Source organism: Schistocerca nitens, chromosome 4 (assembly GCF_023898315.1).
Source record: "Schistocerca nitens isolate TAMUIC-IGC-003100 chromosome 4, iqSchNite1.1, whole genome shotgun sequence".
Lineage (NCBI taxonomy): Eukaryota > Metazoa > Arthropoda > Insecta > Orthoptera > Acrididae > Schistocerca > Schistocerca nitens.
The window spans coordinates 144715927-144733094 of NC_064617.1; the positions used below are offsets into that span (position 1 = coordinate 144715927).

Here is a 17168-nt window from a genome sequence, read left to right on the forward strand (position 1 = left end):
AATACTTACACTGTGCGATACCAATGGTAATATTACCGATTACAGTGCCACTAAAGTAGAGTTACTGAACACAGTTCTTCGAAATTCCTTCAAAAAAGAACAAGAAGGAAATATTCCAGAATTCAAATTAAGAACAGCTGCAAAGAGAACTTTTAAAGCAGATTTCTTCGGTGTAGCAAGGTAAGTCTTTCAGTCAAAATAATATACCAGATATGTTCCTTGTAGAGTATGCTGATACAATGGCCCCACGCTCAGCTGTCATATACAACCACTCGCTCGACGAAAAATCCGTACCAAAAGATGTAAAGTTGCACATGTCACATCATTACTCAAGAAAGGAAATAGGAGTAGTCCGACGAATTGCAAACGCATATTACCGAAGTTAATTTGTAGAATTATCTTGGAACGTCTACTGTTTTCGAACAGTATGAATTTCTTAGATGGTAACGGTTTATTGACACATCGTCAGCACGGATTCAAAAAATATCGCTCTCATGAAACACAGCTAGCTCTTTATTCGCACGAAGTAATGAGTGATATCAACAGGGGACATCAAACTGATTCCATATTTCTAGATTTCCAGAAGGCTCACTAGATACTTTTAATCAAATTGCATGTGTATGGAGTATCGCTTCAGTTGCGCGACTAGATTCGTGATTTCCTATCGTAAGGATTACAGTTTGCAGTAATCGATGGGAAATTGTCGAGTAAAACAGAACTGGTATCTGGCGTTCCCCAAGGAAGTGTTATAGGCCACCTGCTGTTCGTAATCTGTACAAACGATTTAGGAGACAATCTGAGCAGACTTCTTTGATTGTCTGCAGATTATTCCATCATTTGCCGTCTAGTAAAGTAATCAAAAAATCAAAACAACTGCAAAATGACAGACTGGATATCTGTATGGTTCGAAAAGTGGCAGTTTCCTCTGAATAAGGAAAAGTGTGAGGTCATCAACAAGAGTACAAACAAATTCAGTAAATTTCCATTATACGATAAATCATACAAATTTAAAGACTGTCAATTCAACTAAATACATAAGAATCTCAATTACGAACAACTTAAATTGGAAAGAACACATAGATAATGTTCTGCGGAAGGCAAACCAAAGACTGTGTTTTATTGCCAAAACAGAAGATGCAACATGTCTGCTAAAGAAACTGGAGACTGCCTATACTGCGTTTGTCTGTCCTCTTCTAGAGTACTGCTGTGTGGTATGGAATCCTTATCAGATAGGACTAATGAACGACATCGATAAAGTCCAAAGAAGGACTCGTTTTATATTATCGCGGAATAGGGGAGAGTGTCATGGATATGATAGAGTTGGGATGGCAATCACTAAAACAAAGGAATTTTTCACTGCGGCGCTATCTTTTCACAAAATTCCAATTACTACAGGGCTATTACAAATGATTGAAGCGATTTCATAAATTCACTGTAGCTCCATTCATTGACATATGGTCACGACACACTACAGATACGTAGAAACACTCATAAAGTTTTGTTCGGCTGAAGCCGCACTTCAGGTTTCTGCCGCCAGAGCGCTCGAGAGCGCAGTGAGACAAAATGGCGACAGGAGCCGAGAAAGTGTATGTCATGCTTGAAATGCACTCACATCAGTCAGTCATAACAGCGCAACGACACTTCAGGACGAAGTTCAACAAAGATCCACCAACTGCTAACTCCATTCGGCGATGGTATGCGCAGTTTAAAGCTTCTGGATGCCTCTGTAAGGGGAAATCAACGGGTCGGCCTGCAGTGAGCGAAGAAACGGTTGAACACGTGCGGGCAAGTGGCACGCGTAGCCCACGGAAATCGACGAATAAAGCAAGCAGGGAGCTAAACGTACCACAGCCGACGGTTTGGAAAATCTTACGGAAAAGGCTAAAGCAGAAGCCTTACCGTTTACAATTGCTACAAGCCCTGACACCCAATGACAAAGTCAAACGCTTTGAATTTTCGGCGCGGTTGCAACAGCTCATGGAAGAGGATGCGTTCAGTGCGAAACTTGTTTTCAGTGATGAAGCAACATTTTTTCTTAATGGTGTAGTACCGAGCGAGGTGGCGCAGTGGTTAGACACTGGACTCGCATTCGGGAGGACGACGGTTCAATCCCGCGTCCGGCCATCCTGATTTAGGTTTTCCGTGATTTCCCTAAATCGCTCCAGGCAAATGCCGGGATGGTTCCTTTCAAAGGGCACAGCCGCCTTCCTTCCCCATCCTTCTCTAACCCGATGAGACCAATGACCTCGCAGTCTGGTCTCCTTCCCCAAAACAACCAACCAACCAACAACAACTAATGGTGAAGTGAACAGACACAATGTGCGAATTTGGGCGGTAGAGAATCCAAACGCATTCGTGCAGCAAATTCGCAATTCACCAAAAGTTAACGTGTTTTGTGCAATCTCACGGTTTAAAGTTTACGGCCCCTTTTTCTTCTGCGAAAAAAAACGTTACAGGACACGTGTATCTGGACATGCTGGAAAATTGGCTCATGCCACAACTGGAGACCGACAGCTCCGACTTCATCTTTCAACAGGATGGTGCTCCACCGCACTTCCATCATGATGTTCAGCATTTCTTAAACAGGAGATTGGAAAACCGATCGATCGGTCGTGGTGGAGATCATGATCAGCAATTCATGTCACGGCCCCCACGCTCTCCCGACTTAACCCCATGCGATTTCTTTCTGTGGGGTTATGTGAAAGATTCAGTGTTTAAACCTCCTCTACCAAAAAACGTGCCAGAACTGCGAGCTCGCATCAACGATGCTTTCGAACTCATTGATGGGGACATGCTGTGCCGAGTGTGGGAGGAACTTGATTATCGGCTTGATGTCTGCCGAATGACTAAAGGGGCACATATCGAACATTTGTGAATGCCTAAAAAAACTTTGAGTTTTTGTATGTGTGTGCAAAGCATTGTGAAAATATCTCAAATAATAAAGTTATTGTAGAGCTGTGAAATCGCTTCAATCATTTGTAATAACCCTGTATATATCTCCCTTGAATGCGACAATATTTTACTTGCGTCATGCTAAGGAGGGTGTAAGGGGTCCGCAGGCCCTTACTACTAAGTTTGCATCAGCACAGGTCGACAGGGCAACTATCGATAGTGTGTTGGGTCGCGAGAGCGAGAGTCAGTTCAGTGCAGTGTGTTGTAGGTTCCCGCGAGGCGGGCTGAGCTGTGCAGAAGCCAGCAGTTGTTGATAAAAATTACCATCAAAGGGAGTGGCCATCGCCGCGGTTTAACCCCTTTGTGTTAGTATAATACGTAAAAGTGAAACAGAATAATTATTAGAGTGATTCAGTGATATTTGTGTGCCGTTATTGAGATTCCGCGTCTACCGCGTCGGCATTATTTGGATTACAGTGTTGGATTACAGTGATTGGATTTTGCGTGTGACGACGATGAATAACGAAGAAACCTGTGCTGAGATTAGCCGTTATTAACAGTGTATGACGAAGGCAGTGGCTGTCTCCTTATCTTTGTGTTTTTGATAATAATATAGGTCTTGATTAGTGAAGCTGCGTTTGTTGTTCTTCTTGCCAACAGACAGTTCATTATTACAGCATTTGAGAAGGACAGAATGGAATGTAACAACTCCGAAGCAGTCCAATCCGATTGCCAGCCCCATTAGGTACACGGTCACATTAATTAATTATTTATTTGGGCTGCTATTCAGATCCCGAACGAACGGGCTATAATGGAATATACGGGAGTGTTACAAGGGGGAAGTGAAAATCTTAATAAAATAGCATAAATCAGAGGTTGTACAGAAAAAATTGTGTGTTCATTTTTCCCACGCGCTGAAGGTGGTTCAAAGGACCCTCTGCTATACACTTAAGTGTGAATGCGGAATAGACATGTTCATGTCACGTAGATGTAGAAATAAATACGCTCACCAAGCAACAAGACAACAAAATAGATCATTGAAACACGTCATGAATTACAAACAAGGTAAGAGTTTTGTTTAACGTATCGTATTCCATAATGTTTGGGAACATGATGGAATATGATATGTTAAACAATTGTTTTTGGAAATATTTGTGAGAGACTGTGTGAAGGTATAACGAAAATACACTAACACAAATAATTGAAACTAAAGAGTATGCAGAAGGTGAAATAGAACCAATGTTTGGTAGACATCTCTTTTCGTCCAATGAGATGCGAGAGATTTCTGAAAATGTTTTCCAGTGCTGATATTGTTTAAAGTTAAAATAATTGTCAGTGTCCCTTTCCGCATACAAGAATCTCTCACACACTTTACATCTAACGACCGTAAATTTTTGAGCTCCGAGATTGTTGTAGCGATACATAGTGCTCAAAAAGAAGTCTCGAATACTTTGAGAGGTGGTAGTACTCATAGAAACAAGAAAAAGAAGTCCAATAAACATGAGTCCGAAAATGCATTCTTTCTGAGATAAGTCCGAAAACATCGGTACGGAAATGCATACTTTCTGCGATAAACATATGTTTACAGGAAGTGTTCAACCTGGCGTTAAGTCACAACACACGCCTCTGCCCTCCAGCATAGGAATGACGCACCCTTTGAAGTACACCCGGTTGTTGTTGTACCTGCTGTCACACATTGAAAACGCGACCCTGTAGTGTCCACACATCGTTGATTGGAGTGTATTAGACCTGATTTCTTCAAGTGTCCCCATAAACAAAAGTATTGGGGAATGAGGTCAGGGAAACGAGCAGGCCTAGATGTCCCCCCCCCCCCCCCCCCCGTCCCCGTCCAATCCATTGGTCCCGAAATGTCTGCGTTAGATGTTCGCGCATATTGTGACGAAAGTGTGCTGGTGCGCCATCGTGCATGACCCACATTTGTATTGGTTACTGCAGTGGCACAGCCTCCAGCGAGGTAGGCAATACATTAACGAGAAAGTCCAGATAATGCGCCCCAGTTAACCTTTGTGGCAGCACGTATGGCCTATAATCCACTGTCAAGTACTCCTCCACATACGTTGATTGAGAAATGATGTTGATGCCCTTTTTCCCGAACTGCTTGGCATTTACATCTGCCCATACATGCCAGTTATGGAAGGCTGCCTAATCAATCTTGGATGTGAACAGTGGATCTGTGGCAAACGTCGGCGACGACCATTGTCTGAAACGCCGTCTGCCAAGCTGATCCTGTGGACTTGGGCCTGAATGCGCTGTAGGTGACATGGGTACAGCAATTTTTCATGAAGTACCTCGGAGATAACAAAGCGAGACGCGCCTTTTGCTGCCGCTAATCGTTGCGCAATGGTCCCAGGGGTTTCTTCTACCGAACGTCGCGCACGCTCCTCCGCGTGAGGCATGCGAACTGTGCGGGGCCTTCCGCTGTCAGCCTTCCGAGGTGCAGGGGTACCCTTATCCCTCAGACGATGGAAAAGTCTGCCGAACAGCTTGTCAGAGGGTACTCTACGCTGGGGATATTTTTCGGCGTAGAGGGCCAGAGCTCGCAGGCTACATCCGTTTGCTAAACCATAGCAGACTACCATATCCGTCATTTCACTTGTCGGGTATTAGGCTTTCATTGCTAACAGGTGGTGGATGAGAGAAAATGTAAATGTACTACACCATTTGTCCGTACAGTCTGCGCAATAACAGTAAACATCTAAGTGAATCTGCGTCTGAACGACGGTAAAACTCCATGACACGAACCCTGGGTTGACAGTGCTGCACAAAAATGCCCACAAACGTGATGGGAAACCAACGTAGTCTACAACACGACTCCAACAACAAAACTGACTGCGGATCACCTAATGGTAGGTAGGGTATTGTGAGTAAGACGTCGTAGCACCCTGCCGACACATTTGACGGAGTGCCAATGCAACAACTGTGCTAATATCCGCAACCAAGCATCGCGCAGCTCTTCCTATAAGCAAGTGTTTGTCTCGGAAAGTATACTTTTCCGGACCCAACTTTATGGGACTTATTTGCCTTGTTTCGGAGAGTATGCCACCTCTCAAAATATTCAACACACTTTTTTGAACACCCTGCTTGTACCGTATGACAATATCAACCATGTTCGTTCAGATGTTAAAATTAACTTTTATAATCGTGTTTACAAACTAAGCTCTATATCTGCATTTGTTAGCTGGGTAAGGGAACTGGCGTTTCATTTGTAGTGAAAAGTATAACTAAAGTAGAGTCATATGTTGCATATATTAGTAGCTCATTTCTCTTTATTCAGTTTATGTATAAATGCCGGTTTCAGACAGTAGCATAGCTAGGAAATTGGCTTGGTGACTCAGAGGGTGTTAAGTGCTGGTCTACGAGTACAAATCCAGAGGGCTGTCGTTTATCGCTTCTTTCACCTCTGGAAATATTTCTTAATGTGAAAATTTGAATGAAGCATTAACATTTGGGCCGAGGATAAGTGTGAGAGTACAAACCCAAACTTTCAAAGCTAAATATATATGGGTGATTCCATGACAAGCAGTAACCATATGTGTACCGTAAAAAAAGTTTTGACTGTTATAAAGCGTAATGAAATACATCAACAGCAATGCTCTACATAATACTTAAGGAAATTTTCATTTCAGCAGTTGCTAGCATTATGTTAAAGGTGGCTTCCCCTCAGTTGATTTGTGCATGCTGAATATCTGCAGGTCGTACAGCTACATACCAAGGGTGTGATAAACTGAAAGCGGTTCTAGTTTCTGAAAATAGTATTACTACATAGAATGCATCTTTTACTAACATATCTATAGCTTAAGACCATATAATTTTGAGTTCAATTACGCAAAATCAGTTGACCTGCACGTGACAAAAATAAGGGTATGAGTGAAATTGCATCCATAAAAAGGAGTTTAAAATGAGAATCGCCCTCTTTCCCAAGATAGGAGAGGAGGTACTGACATATGACACCAGTAGTTCGATTATGTGTTCACTCCAGTCGTAAGTATCATAATTTTACTTTTGTCCCACGTGTGACATCATATGCGTATGAATGTATGTAAAGGATGCTAACTTTACTTAAACAATGCTGTAAGAGTGTGGATTTACTCCTTTCTATCCATATTTAGCTTCAGCCACAGGTAGATAATTTAATTTTAAGACGTTCATAAGTCTAATTTGACAGAAATAGCAGATCAACCAAATCAGACGTCTACAAGTGCAGCCAGGATGAGGAAAATGAGAAGTCGCAGCAAACGGTTTCAGGAAGAAGAAATTAAAAGGATGAATGAAATTAAAAAACATAAAAAAGAACGTAGGACAGAACAGAAACTTCAGGAGCTTCGAAAGGAGGGGTGTGATCAAAAGCGCATTCAGAGGGCAAAAAAGAAGACTGCTATTCTTCTAACCATCCCAATTCCAATTCTGTATCACCATACCGACGTCCTCAGACGTTCTAGAACGCTTTATCAAAATCTATGCGGGCACTTCCCACATACCTTCAGGAAAAGGTAGCTGTAGTTGAAGGAGTAGTAAAGAAAATTGGCCTGGCCCTTACAAATGAAATGCACGAGAGAACGTCCTCTAATTACAATAAAGATTATTCCCAAGTTGCCGAGTTCTTCTTTGGCCCTAGTATTCTATGCAGATGCCCAGGGTGAAAGAGAGTATACGTATTTGATCAAATGAATTAAAAAAAAAAAAAAATTTTATGTGACAACGTTTTTACGAGAGGCCTTCCAGATCTTTAAAGAAGAATGTTGTACAGACATACATATAGGCTTTTCAAAGCTTTGCTCCTTGAGACCACGGAATGTTCTAATCTTGAAGTCTGCTCATCCTGACTATGAGAATTTCATTCTGAAGTTGAAGAGTCTGTAATACCACTACAGTGATGACTTTTGGAAACGCCATTTGTGTGATTTTATTTTAAATTCTAATTGTTGGCATAGTAAAAGTTCCACATGTAGTTCTGGAATAAACTCGTAGTTCCAAGCGAGCCTGAAAAAGTAATAGCTTGGAAAGAATGGAAATAAGATGATGCTGGGAGGTTTCATCTTCTCTGTTTGGAAGGGTGTTTGGGAGAATTGTATAAGTTGCTCTTAGAAAAATTCCATAAAATGCTACATTACGTGAACACTAAACGCATGCAGGCTTTGAAAGGGATAAAAGAATACAAAGCGGGAAAGTAGTCCTTCAGGTAGATTTTGCTATGTCATACTCCCGCAAATATCAAAATGAGATTCAGTGTGCATTGTGGTCTAGAAGAAGTGTTCTTTATTTACTACAGCTACATTCCACAAGGGAAAATGTAAACTTACCTAATATGTTCAAATACTGCACAAAAGGACAAAGACACAATATTTGTCTTTATACTGTATGATACAATTTGCCAAAACGAACTTGAATCTGATTCTGAAGAGGTGGTAATTCGGAATGACGGTCCACACTCAGGAATTAAAAATCGATTCATGGTTAGACTTCTTGATTTTTTGTTTGCAAAGCATTCCAAGAAATTTACTTGGAAATATTTTGCCACTTCTCAAGGAAAAGGTGTTGTGAATGGAGTGGGTGGAAACGCAAAGCATCTTGTAAGCCAGAGGGGCATGGGCCAAGGAGAGGAAGCAACAACTGTCCAGTCTGTCAAGGACTTCTACAAAGTGGCGGCTGAAGTTGCCAAAAATACTACCGTACCCTGTGTGGATCAGGAGACAATTAAACAAAACGTTGAACAAGAGAAACCTTGGAAAAATGTTCCTGAACTTGCGTAAATATCTCAGTCTAATGTGATTAAAATACATGAACAAGAAATAATATGTAAAAAGAGTGCCTTAGACTACAATGTAATTTACTCCCGCAAGCACAGTTAATATGACGATCAGCAGGATATTGGGTAACTGTGTCATACAAAGGACAAAAATATCGTGGAGAGATTTGCAAAATTGATTCTCTGGGGATCAAGATATCAGTTATTCACAAAGCTGGCTGAGTTACCTTCAAGTGGCCAGTTCCCCCTGACTGCATTTATTGCCATGATGAAATTTGAAGAAGATTGCAATAGCAGACATTGTAAACAACCATGGACACTTCCGCGTTTTGGGACGTATTTAATAGCCATTATTTGTATTATCTGCTCTCACTTCATATGAAGCTGAACCTAACAACCATAAACAGTGTTAATTTTGTTTATGTCGCTGCTTTTATTAAATAAATCTGTCAGGCAAATGATACTGTTTTAGAAAACGTACTATGCGACTTCCTTCGTCAGTAGATCACACATATTGCATAAGCTATACATCCCTTCACATACCGGGTGATCAAAAACTCAGTACAAATTTGAAAACTTAATAAACCACGGAATTATGTAGATAGAGAGGTAAAAATTGACAGACATGCTTGGAATGACATGGGGTTTTATTAGAACCAAAAAAAAAAGTTCACAAAATGTCCGACAGATGGCGCTGGCGCTGGACAGCAAAACGTCAGTGACTGCGCATGACAATCGTGTATAAAAGGAGCTGTAGTGAGAGAGAGAATCAGATGCGCCAGCAGACGCAGCATGTTGACGTTACCTAAAAAGGCGCTTTTAGTGAAGCTGTATTATCAGAATGGGGAATGTGCTAGTTCAGCGTTACGATCCTATCGCCATAGGAAGGGGATTCGAACGGGTAAAGGTCCGTTGACAAATGCAGCTGTGGCGAGAATGATTTCGAAGTTCGAAGCCACGGGTTGTTTCGACGATAGAGCCCGTAGTGGCCGACCGAGCACAAGGCGTAATGCTGCTGAGACAGTTCAGGAAGAAATGGAGAGTGTAGCGGGTTCGTCTATGCACGGGGAAGTCAGCGGTTGTGCAGTCGCACGTCGCACCGGCATTCCATACACTACTGTTTGGTTGGCACTTAGGCGTACCCTCCGATGCTATCCGTACAAAATCCATCGGCATCATGAACTGTTACCTGGCGATTTAGTGAAGCGGAGGGCATTTGCGGTGTGGGCGTTTCAAAAGATGGCGGAAGATGACGATTGGTTGAGTAACGTGTTGTGGACCGACAAAGCTCATTTCACGCTCCGAGGGTCTGTAACGCCCACAACTGCAGAATTTTGGCTACCGAAAATCCTAGAACTGTCGTGGAAACTCCATTGCACGACGAGAAAGTCACGGTATGGGTTGGGTTTACCACATCTACCGTTATCGGGCCTTTTTTCTTCGAGGAAATGCGTGATTCTGGTTTTGTAACTGCTACCGTGACGGGTGAGAGGTACGCCGATATGTTACAGAATCGCATCATCCCCAGCCTGGCTGATAAACACCTGTTGGAACGTACGATGTTTCTTCAGGATGGCGCTCCACCCCATATTGCTAGACGCGTGAAAGATATCTTGCGCGCGTCGTTTGGTGATGATCGTGTGCTCAGCCGCCACTTTCGTCATGCTTGGCCTCCCAGGTCCCCAGACCACAGTCCGTGCGATTATTGGCTTTGGGGTTACCTGAAGTCGCAAGTGTATCGTGATCGACCGACATCTCTAGGGATGCTGAAAGACAACATCCGACGCCAATGCCTCACCATAACTCCGGACATGCTTTACAGTGCTGTTCACAACATTATTCCTCGACTGCAGCTATTGTTGAGGAATGATGGCGGACATATTGAGCATTTCCTGTAAAGAACATCATCTTTGCTTTGTCTTACTTTGTTATGGTAATTATTGCTAGCCCGCATCTCGTGGTCGTGCGGTAGCGTTCTCGCTTCCCACGCCCGGGTTCCCGGGTTCGATTCCCGGCGGGGTCAGGGATTTTCTCTGCCTCGTGATGGCTGGGTGTTGTGTGCTGTCCTTAGGTTAGTTAGGTTTAAGTAGTTCTAAGTTCTAGGGGACTTATGACCACAGCAGTTGAGTCCCATAGTGCTCAGAGCCATTTGAAGAATTATTGCTATTCTGACCAGATGAAGCGCTATCTGTCGGACATTTTTTGAACTTTTGTATTTTTTTGGTTCTAATAAAACCCCATGTCATTCCAAGCTTGTATCTCAATTTGCACCTCTCTATCTACATTATTCCGTGATTTATTCAGTTTTCAAATTTACACTGACTTTTTGATTACCCAGTACTTGTGTCTTACCAGATATATGTACAGAGTCCTGCATGTGATACCTCTGTCCCACACATGACAGAAATAAATTTATTGTTCTAATTTCCAGGACTCACAAATTTTAGCAATGTTTTGTTTATATGCTGTGAGACATTCAATTTTCTCAAGAAAAAAGTGTCTTATTACAGTAAGATTTTTCAGTTAGCTAAATTGATGTGTGCACTTTGTTTTTCGTGCAATGTCCTGCATATGACGTCTGTATAGAGCATTTCATCAAAAATATGTAAAAGTACAAGATGGTAACTTATAGCGAGAAAAAAAAAAAGAATATTCCATACTTTAGATACGCAGTACTGTTTTTGATATTATTGACAGTCAGTAACATAGCATTGTTTTATGAACAATAAAATACTCTACAATTGTCCCACACGTGACGGTGGAATTTCCCAGAAATATATATATAACTTCACCACATCACATATTTCTAATATGAAATAAAATGTGAAAAAGACATTTGCCCATGGATGCACCTATGTCAGATGCACACACAATGGGCAGGAATCCACAATCCATAAATATAAACAAACGTCACTTTCAACATAAAGCTACGTTAAAGAATGGCACATGTATGTACTTGCAACCGCAATGAAACTGGAGGTACAGTCAGTGTTGGCAGATTTGGTGTCACTGCTCTAAATCTTATACGTTCTCGAATACTTAGAGTTTAAATAATCGAAACGATGCCACAGTTTCTGTCGGAATACTGCAATGACGTAATGCGGGTTGCCTGCACTATCTGAAGCCTGCTGTTGGCAACCCTTGTTCTGCGCGTTATGGCAGAAATTATACTCCATTATCATCCTTTAAGGTCTATCTATTTCAGAAGTTATGAAGTTTGTGCGAGCCCCTGACGTAGGTGCATCCACGGCCAGTTGCATTTTTCACATTTTGTTCCGTTTCAGAAATATATGAGGCGGCAGAGTTAGGTGGAAAACCTTGTATGTATAAATGATGATCAGAAAGATTCTGAAAATCTTGTACAAGTTTTTCAATGTTGTTTATACTGAGAAGTAATAGTTAAAATTCAATGCGTTGCGCCGTTTCCGAGTTAATTAGCATCGAAGTTAACCAGTCGGGCAGTTGCGCGAAATTCAAGCGGCCCACCAGAGATGGTGTCGCCAAATGTGTTTTTAATTTGGTTTCCTAAAACCGAACAAGAGAGCTATACAATAGTTGGACATGGGACGTTAGCAAGGATCGAACAGCCTAGTGCGCTATCACCTACGCTATGATAACAATTGACACTAATTGTATTTGGCAGGCTATTTCAATTTGCGTGTGCAGTGGCCTGCTGGCTAAGTTCAGTGCTAATTACCTCGAAAACAGCGCAAGGTATTGATTTTTTTTTACAATTTTTTGTCAGCGCACTTTACGCTACAACTCCCTTACAAGATTTCAAGGCCGCTTGTGACAGCATCTCCACCGCTCTAACGTCTGGCAATGATTTTCACATTTGAAAAAAACGAAGTCCACGCTAAACTATTGATCCCCCACATATGTGCCTGTGTAAGTTCAAAGTTTGGAGGAGGAAAAAGGCATACCACCTTCCATAGTGTGGTATTAGTACAGCACAACAGTGTTGAAACACAATCGTCGTTTTACGTAACATTTTACCTTATAGCACTCTTTGTTCTTTTTGGTCTAAGAATGGAGATCTGTCTTGCGAATGATGTTTAATATGACTCACTGCAGAAAAAATTCTGCGCATTTTGGTATCTTACATCCAGATAACCAGGATAACTGGAGAGTGTTGGGCCGAACTGACATAAAAAAACATATTTACAGAAAACGGTCCGTACAAAATGCATTAATAATGCCGCTGCAGAAGCGTCTACAGAGTAGATACTGCGTATTAATTGCACATGAAAGTCCGCGCTAGACTTTACACTGTGGTACATTACCCGTACTTACCGGCTACGTAGTCTTCTTTGTTTCCAGTTACCACTTTGGTATCTGAGGCCTGCAAAGAGAAAAGAGTACATTAGATTCTTAAACCACTTCACATGCGAAATGGGGATGTTAATTGTGAGTTTTTACTCGATCATACACTATGCCTAACGCAGCGATCGACTACGCTGATGTTATAGAATATGAACACTCCACTAGGCTCGTACGTAAATAACAGTTCGCTCTAATTGACTGCACACACAGCAGACTTCGGCCTTCCGAAGTCGTCAGCGTAACCAGTCTGTCTGCATCATTCTGTATGGTAATTCAAGTTACAGTAATGTAACTTCGCCACTGAAAAATTCTTTATCCCAACGTTGGCTATATGAATGTAATTTGGCCGAGGTGAGTAACAGACAGACTGCCATATTGTACCCAGTTGATCACAGGCTAAATTTGAAAAAAAAAGTCCCATCAGAATAAATATACCATGTACATTAGCACAATAGCTCTTCGTTCAGATAAGAATAAGTACGAGGGTGAGACAAATGAAAACCTTAAATTTGTAGTAACAAATCGAAATTTCGCCCCGTTATCCTGCAAGTTGGTAAGCGTGCTACAAACAGCGTGCAAAATGCCCTGTAGGTGGCAGCATAGTGCAGATGCACACATACCGTCGCAGTATCAGTATGAAGATGGCCGCCCCATTTGCGACTTGCACCAGCGAAGAACAGCGTTCTGTTATTCGGTTTTTGCATAATGAAGGTGTGAAATCTATTGATATTCATCGACGAATGAAGGCTGAATACGGTGATGCATGTTTGTCACAGCAGCAAGTCTACGAATGGAGTAGGAAGTTCGCAAATGGTGTGACTTCCGTGGAAGATGCTTCTCGTCCAGGTCAGGCACAACGAGTTGTGACTCCACATAACATTACAGCAGTTGAAGCCATAGTGAAGGAAAACCGCCGAGTGACACTAAATGATACTGCAGCATGTTTACAGATTAGTCATGGGTCGGCACACCACATTGTGCATGATGTGCTCCAGTTTCACAAAGTGTCTGCTAGATGGGTGCCACGGCACCTGACACCTGAAATGAGAGAACGACGTGTTGATGCTTGTGAAGAACTTCTTCGGCGCTTTGAACGAGAAAGTGATGGCTTCCTTGCCAGAATCGTTACTGGGGACGAAACCTGGGTTCACTACCACCAACCGGAAACGAAGAGACCGAGCAAGGAATGGCGCCATTCCTCGTCATCAAAACCAAAGAAGTTTCGAACAGAATCATCAGCAGGGAAGGCTATGCTCTCTTTTGGGAAGAAAAAGGCGTCATTTTGGAGCATTGCATGGCTAGAGGGACCACTGTCACCAATGCATGATACACAGATCTCCTAAAAAATCATCTGCGGCCTGCAATCAAATCAAAGCGGCGTGGATTGCTGTCAGCAGGTGTCCTTTTGCAACATGACAATGCAAGGCCCCACACTGCCGGTACAACAGTTGCAACAATCACAGACCTGCATTTTGAGTGTCTTCCTCATCCACCATACTCACCAGACTTTCTCGAGTGATTTCGATACGTTTGGACCACTCAAAGACGCAATGCCAGGAAAGAAGTTCCGTTCTGATGAAGAGGTACGTCACGCGGTGCATGAGTGCATGAGTGGTTGCGCGGACTACGAAAAGAATTTTTTTCTAAAGGAATTTATGCACTTTGTAAGCGCTGGAGGACCTGCATTGAGCGTGGGGGAGATTATGTTGAAAAGTGATACAACTTCCTACCACTCCTGCACAATAAATAATATTTTAAAAAATATTTAAGGTTTTCATTTGACTCATCCTCGTAGAAGCACAAGTGAATAATTATAATACAAAGGAAATTGCTGTGCTGAACACTGCAACAACATACTTACTTCATAACGCCATTTTAATAAAAGCCAATGAAATTAGTTTCTAACGGTCCGGTTACCTACGCCGTTTTGTTCGCCCCCTGAGATATCAATTCAAAACGTGGAACTAGAACGATGTATTGAAATTGCTTGTTGAGTTATGAGATAAAGGCTACAAGCGCAGGAGGAGAGGTGAAGGGGGGGTTGGGGGAGGGGGGAAAATCGTTCTATGAATTGTTTATGGACAATCTGTTGCATGTGAAGAAAGTCCGAGTAGCCACCCATATGCACTCTCCATGGGTGGCAGTGCGTGGACAAACGATGCGTGAGCGGTGGTGAAGTGAACCAGACGGTACGGAGTCTGTAGGTGCCGTTGTCGTGCCTACATCGGGCACTAGGCTGTCAAAATTACTGCGCAAAGTTTCCCCGTGCGCAAGAATATTGAACATGTAGTGGGAGATTGAGAGGTTGCGCAGTAATATTGAGCACATCACTTTTGATGTAGAGTGCAGTTACTTAAGCCGCTTGTGGCCAGCAGTGACAATATCCTTGCGTCTCAAGTGCTACAGTTGCCGGATATCTTTGTTTTCGCTGTTCGTTCTTGTTGTTGGGCTAAAAATTAGTTCAAAACAGGACGAAGGTGCGTTCTTATTAGAGTGAATCGATATGTGTAAATCACTGCAAGCCTTGTGTGGTGTTAAGCGGCCTCCAGACGACCCACTTGCGTCACGGAAGGGGACGGGAGAGGGGCCTAGAAAAATGGCTCTGAGCACTATGGGACTTAACATCTATGGTCATCAGTCCCCTAGAACTTAGAACTACTTAAACCTAACTAACCTAAGGACAGCACACAACACCCAGCCATCACGAGGCAGAGAAAATCCCTGGCCCCGCCGGGAATCGAACCCAGGAACCCGGGCGTGGGAAGCGAGAACGCTACCGCACGACCACGAGATGCGGGCGAGGGGCCTAGAAAATGGACAACTTGAGAGGAGGCGCAATAGCAAAACACGGATTGATACCTGGAAGGTCAGAACATTGTTATAAGCAGGAAAACTAGAATACCTTAAAAGAGAGATGCATAAGAATAAAACGAATCCAGCACGAGTTGCTGAGGTAAGATGGGATGGACTTGGAGAATTACAGTCAGACGAATATGTAATATACTACTCAGGAGGACAAACTACAGGAAGGAATGGAATTGAGGTGATTACGACAAAGAAACATTGGATAAGCGTGTGGAAAAAACAGACGATGTAAGTGGCAGGATTATGGGTGTAAGGTAGAAAGGAGTACAAAAAAATACACAGACTATCCAGATATATATTCCAACGTCTGAACATGATGAACACCTCTTTTTTTTTTTTTCCAATCAGTCTACTGACTGGTCTGATGCGGCCCGCCATGAATTCTTTTCCTGTGCTAACCTCTTCATCTCAGAGTAGCACTTGCAACCTACGTCCTCAATTATTTGCATGACGTATTCCAATCTCTGTCTTCCTCTACAGTTTTTGTCCTCTACAGCTCCCTCTAGTACCATGGAAGTCATTCCCTCATGTCTTAGCAGATGTCCTATCATCCTGTCCCTTCTCCTTATCAGTGTTTTCCACATATTCCTTTCCTCTCCGATTCTGCATAGAACCTCCTCATTCCTTACCTTATCAGTCCACCTAATTTTCAACATTCGTCTATAGCACCAAATCTCAAATGCTTCGATTCTCTTCTGTTCCGGTTTTCCCACAGTTCATGTTTCACTACCATACAATGCTGTACTCCAGACGTACATCCTCAGAAATTTCTTCCTCAAATTAAGGCAGGTATTTGATATTAGTAGACTTCTCTTGGCCAGAAATGCCTTTTTTGCCATAGCGAGTCTGCTTTTGATGTCCTCCTTGCTCCGTCCGTCATTGGTTATTTTACTGCCTGAGTAGCAGAATTCCTTAACTTCATTGACTTCGTGACCATCAATCCTGATGTTAAGTTTCTCGCTGTTCTCATTTCTACTACTTCTCATTACCTTCGTCTTTCTCCGATTTACTCTCAAACCATACTGTGTACTCATTAGACTGTTCATTCCGTTCAGCAGATCATTTAATTCTTCTTCACTTTCACTCAGGATAGCGATGTCATCAGCGAATCGTATCATTGATATCCTTTCACCTTGTATTTTAATTCCACTCCTCAACCTTTCTTTTATTTCCATCATTGCTTCCTCGATGTACAGATTGAAGAGTAGGGGCGAAAGGCTACAGCCTTGTCTTACACCCTTCTTAATACGAGCACTTCGTTCTTGATCGTCCACTCTTATTATTCCCTCTTGGTTGTTGTACATATTGTATATGACCCGTC

The 17168-nt window shown here is 42.4% G+C and overlaps 1 protein-coding gene across 6 annotated transcripts in view; it reads right to left on the reverse strand.

Moving 5' to 3' along the window:
* Positions 1 to 17168, reverse strand: part of LOC126252976 (uncharacterized) — an 802035-nt gene that overhangs the window by 491602 nt on the left and 293265 nt on the right. For all 6 annotated transcript variants that reach the window (XM_049954000.1, XM_049954001.1, XM_049953997.1 and 3 more), the window contains exon 2: positions 12953 to 13001. In XM_049954000.1, coding sequence (XP_049809957.1) covers positions 12953 to 13001 — 49 coding nt within the window. The remainder of the gene's footprint in view (positions 1 to 12952; positions 13002 to 17168) is intronic.